Genomic DNA, 4,496 nt, shown 5'->3' on the forward strand with positions numbered 1-4,496 from the left:
GGGGCTTTGGGCCTTACCTTTGGCAGAAGCCTCTCCACACCTGCCAGAGCCTTGGCACACGGTCTCCAGGCGCTCCACAGCCTTCTCCAACCGCTCGACCAGCCTCTCCATGTCTGCTGCTGTCCACAACCTGCACGGACAGGAGACAATTACCTCCGTCCTCAGATGCCACAGAGGGTTTATGGCCGTGTGGTACAAGCTCTACCAGTTCCAGAAGAATCATTCCTGCCCAGCTCTGCGCCCTGATGACGGCCAGCAGCATACCCTCACATTAGCAAGGACAGCTGGGTTACACAACAGCCCCTTGCTGTTGCCACACTCGCTCCTTAATAGTTTCTATTCCATTTTAAGGACTCCTTACATGTGTGAGGACATAAAACTTCCACCTTTTAACCCTGCAGTGACACCACTCTGTCACACAAAGGTCTGCCCAGGTTCTCGCTGCACTCAGCTCCTGGCCAAAATCTCAGCTGTGACCACACAGCTCAACTGCTTCACTGGGATCTCACATGCTGCAGGGAAAAACTATGGGCTTTGAATCTCCAAATGCAACTGGAAGGACCTCCTGGAGTCCTGAATTCCCCCCAAGAGCATCTGTAAGGCCAGCATCACTCCAGCACAGAGCCTGAGCCACCCTGGCACACGCCAAGGGGAGCAGCTGCACGAGCTGAGGCGGCGGAGCTGCTTCTGCAACAACGCGCCCCTGTTCTTCCTCTGCAGCTCTGGTGTCTGCAGAACCTCCTCTGCAGCCACTGCACAGGAAAGACACTCAGGCACACAAGCCATTTGCTGCATCTCATCTGGAAAAAGTCTTAAAAGTCATAAAAACTTTCCATTAATTACCGCTTTGCACCAAGCAACAAGGCAGGTCATGCTCCCAGCACAGTAATGCCCAGGGAATGCAGGGAGGGAGCAGCAGAGTCACCAATGGCATTTTTATCTTATCACCACTCATCAAAAGGTTTTACAGCATGAATCACGATGGTGGCCTTGACACAGCTTTCTTCTCAAGTGCTTGCTGCAGCCTGCAGAAGCTCAAACCCCTGCCTGGAGGAGGGGATCCTTCCCAAAACACTCCCTAGAATGCTCAAAGAGGAAGGCAGGGTTTTCTCAGATGAACTGACACCGTATCCCCTCTGAGAGGAAACCTCAAGTTCTCACTCGAGTTTTGCTTTTGTTCACAAGCCCTCTCAGCCCTGCTTCAAAGTGCACATTTTCACCTAATTCCCAGAGGATGTGGGGCACATCCAGCATTAGTCATGAGCCCAGCACTGATGTCACAAGACAAACAAGGCCGTTTTCCACGGATCTCCTGCCTGCCTGCATCAGGAGAGGCAGCTCAGCCGTGGGGGGCAGGGGAGAGGCCACCCCCCCTTCCAAGAGGAAGAGAAGCGGTTTCCTCTCCTGTCCAAGAGTGAGCCAGAGGACAGACTGCACATAAAACTGGACAGCAGCGACTGGATGGCTTCCAGATACACAGAAAGAGTCCAGAGAAGCTGAAACTCCACGGCAGTCGCCCCTGTCATCACAGTAATGAACAGCTCTGCCTCTTTAATTCTGTGCAATGTAGAAAGCCCGACCGCAGGATCCTCCGTTCCCTGCTGCATCCACGTCTTCCCGTGGGAGCACAGCCAAGAAAGAGCCGGGCTCTGCCTCCCCCGCTCCCAGCACGCTCAGAAAGTGTGGGTTTTTCCCCCAAAAGAGCCACCTGTTAAGGAAGCTGTGCCAGGAGAGCAGCGAGGCGGAGGGATGTGGCACAGGGAAGGACAGCGGGCACACAAAGCCGCCGTTCTGCACCGCTGATCCCCCACCACATTCCAGGCGAGGCTCTAATCTGATCAGCCCCATTACCCAGCCGCAAACGGCAGCTCAGATCAGGATTACTGAGCAGAAAGTCCAGATGGAAGGCTGCTTCCTACCCCCAGCACGCTGCTGCAGGGAGCGCATCCCCTCAGCTCTGGCTGGCATTAATGTCCCAAAACCTCGGGACTCGCATTCCTTGCACTCCCCCTGCCATTTGACAAGTCCCTCCTTGTTTTTCCCGAGCCATGAACTCCCAGTGCTCGATTCCAGCTCTGCAAACCTGGTGCTGTCCGGCAGATGGTGAACTCATTTTAATTTCCTTTTAATGGGTGGCATTAGGGCAACTTAACAGGTAAGTCAGTTGGTAAATTGGCAGCTAAATGAGAGCTAAGTGCAGGCAACCCGAAATCCTGGATCTCAGTCCCTCCTCTTGACTCACCCTCCCTGTGCTCTTTGCCCTGTGGTCGCAGCTATTTCTGCTGCCTGGATACCCACACGGAATGAAATAAAAAGATTGAGCTGTAAATAAATCAGAGTTTTGCAACCCAGAGGTTCACGTTTAGTAAGGAAAATAAAAACAATCGCAAAGTGAACCTGCCTGGAGTGCATCTAAACAGTGTTTTGTCTACTGGGCTGTTTCAATGTGAAACAATTGGACAGAAAGTGCAAATTGACTTCACAGGTCTCAGTGCAAACAACCAGATCTCATCTCCCTTCTCAGAAGAGGAAGATGAGACATGCAGATCAATCCAGGAGTCATTTTTGTTCTGCACATCACCCTGTGCTCCAGAGGGATGAGGGAGACTTTTCCAGTTCCCTGTGCAGGGTTGGAGTTCTCTGCCAGAGTGGAGATGCAGCTCTCCCTTCCGGGACCACAACACAGGATTTAAATCCAGGTCTTGTTTAAATTCAATTGAACTTTCATTACCAACGGAGCGGAAGCAGCAAACACACATTTCACCCGCGGCCAGAGGGGCCGTTCCTTTTCACAGCACATTTGTTCATCTATCAACTGCCCTTTATTCCCATCACGGCCTGGGAACACGGCTCTGGACATGGCTCTGGACACGCTGTGCCACGAACAGGCTGCACCCACAGCCAGGCTGAGCAGAGCAATCAAAGGAAGGGATTTTATTGGTAAAAACATCGGTTACCCCAAAGGCAGCCCTGCACATCACAGCAAGAGGAGCTTCCTGTTTGGGGAACATCGAGGAGCTGGCCTGTGCCAGCTCCAGAGCGAGCAAATTCTCCTAAAACCACCATAAATGAAATTATTTGCTTGCCTGAGACAGCACATTAACCTGAGCCCTTTCTTAGACATTCTGGAAGACACAAGTGTTGGTTTTATAGCCCAAGCAAGTCAAACCTACGCTTCTGCTCACACCGAGCCCGACAAACTGCTGTCAGCACCACGGAATTTGCATCAGCTACTTCCTGTTTCTACAGGCAAAAGAAATAAAGATGGGACAACTAAATTAGGAACATACCACAGTTTATTTCTGAGCTGACACTGGAATATCTCAGGGGATCAGCTACCAGATGATTTCCAACATTTATATCTGCCAAAAGCCCAAAGAATTTTTTCTTTTTTTTTTCCTTTTTTTTTTTTTTTCTTTAAACAGTTCAGCTCATCAAGGCAGGAGTCAAATGCCTGAATTTAGCCAGTGGTCAGGAGCAGCCATGAACACAAGACAGCTATTGCTGGTCCCAGCAGCTGCCAGGACAGAGATCTCAGCTGTTTAGAGTCCAACAATACTTGCTGACATTGCGCCAGAACCCGTGGTGGCTGCTCCTGCTATTTCAGATCCACTTTATTTAGAAAACCAAGAGTGCTTTAAAAAAAAAAAAAAAATCCATCTGGCCCCTATTCCAGCTTTCCCATATAACAAATCCTCCTGGAGCCATTAAAAATGTTATTTGGTGTTTTACTCACATGTTAAGAGGTGGTTACAGCTCGGCACCGGAGCAAAGGCTCCTTTTTTCAGACAATTATCTGAATTAGGAGGTTTGCACTTGCCAGCCTCTGTTGCTACACTCCTCTCACTTCCTTTCCCTGTCAGGGTGATGAATCCACCAGGGAAGTAGCTAAGGATCTGGGATCTGAGCTAAATTGGATACAGCACCAAGCTCCATATCAGGAATTCCGAGCATGGAAGCTGCTCAGCATCCCTCCTGTGCCTGCTCCAGCACGGGCCGCTTGGCTGAACTTTCTGCATGAATAATAGGGGGTATTTTTGGCTTTCAGAAAGCTCAGCAATATTCCAGGGACACAAGGATCGCCTCTGGAAGAGAACGGGCACACACAGCAGTGTCTTGATGCCACGGATTCCTTGTTTTTCAGGGCATCTACAGCGCAGCTCTGGGGGAATTCCAGAACCCGATGTGCAAAACAACCCTATCATTATCATTTTTCCACTTCACTATCACGAAATCCAAAGGAATCACACATTTATCCCATCCTAACCACCCGCAAAACGCAAAACGCAGAGGAGGAACCAGCAACAGGCTGAGCACAGGAACCACCCCGGGAAGATGGAGATGGTACCCGGGGTGCGGAGCACAAAAATCCTCGCTCCAGGCTGCGGCAAACCAGGGAACAGCCGGATCGATCACCTGGCACTGCCCTGCCCGTCCCGGGGCAGCCCCGGTTACCGAACCCGCCCAGCCCCCTCCTGCAGGGGCCCCCGGACACA

The 4,496-nt window shown here is 51.1% G+C and overlaps 1 protein-coding gene across 2 annotated transcripts in view; it reads right to left on the reverse strand.

Annotated features, from left to right (window-relative positions):
- The window catches only part of CAP1 (adenylate cyclase associated protein 1), a 7,610-nt gene extending 7,448 nt beyond the window's left edge, over positions 1-162 (reverse strand). For both annotated transcript variants that reach the window (XM_017736133.1, XM_008635071.2), the window contains exon 1: positions 18-162. In XM_017736133.1, coding sequence (XP_017591622.1) covers positions 18-111 — 94 coding nt within the window. In that variant the 5' untranslated portion in view covers positions 112-162. The remainder of the gene's footprint in view (positions 1-17) is intronic.
- Between the last annotated feature and the right edge of the window lie 4,334 nt (positions 163-4,496).

This window comes from Corvus brachyrhynchos, unplaced genomic scaffold, assembly GCF_000691975.1.
Source record: "Corvus brachyrhynchos isolate BGI_N302 unplaced genomic scaffold, ASM69197v1 scaffold65, whole genome shotgun sequence".
Lineage (NCBI taxonomy): Eukaryota > Metazoa > Chordata > Aves > Passeriformes > Corvidae > Corvus > Corvus brachyrhynchos.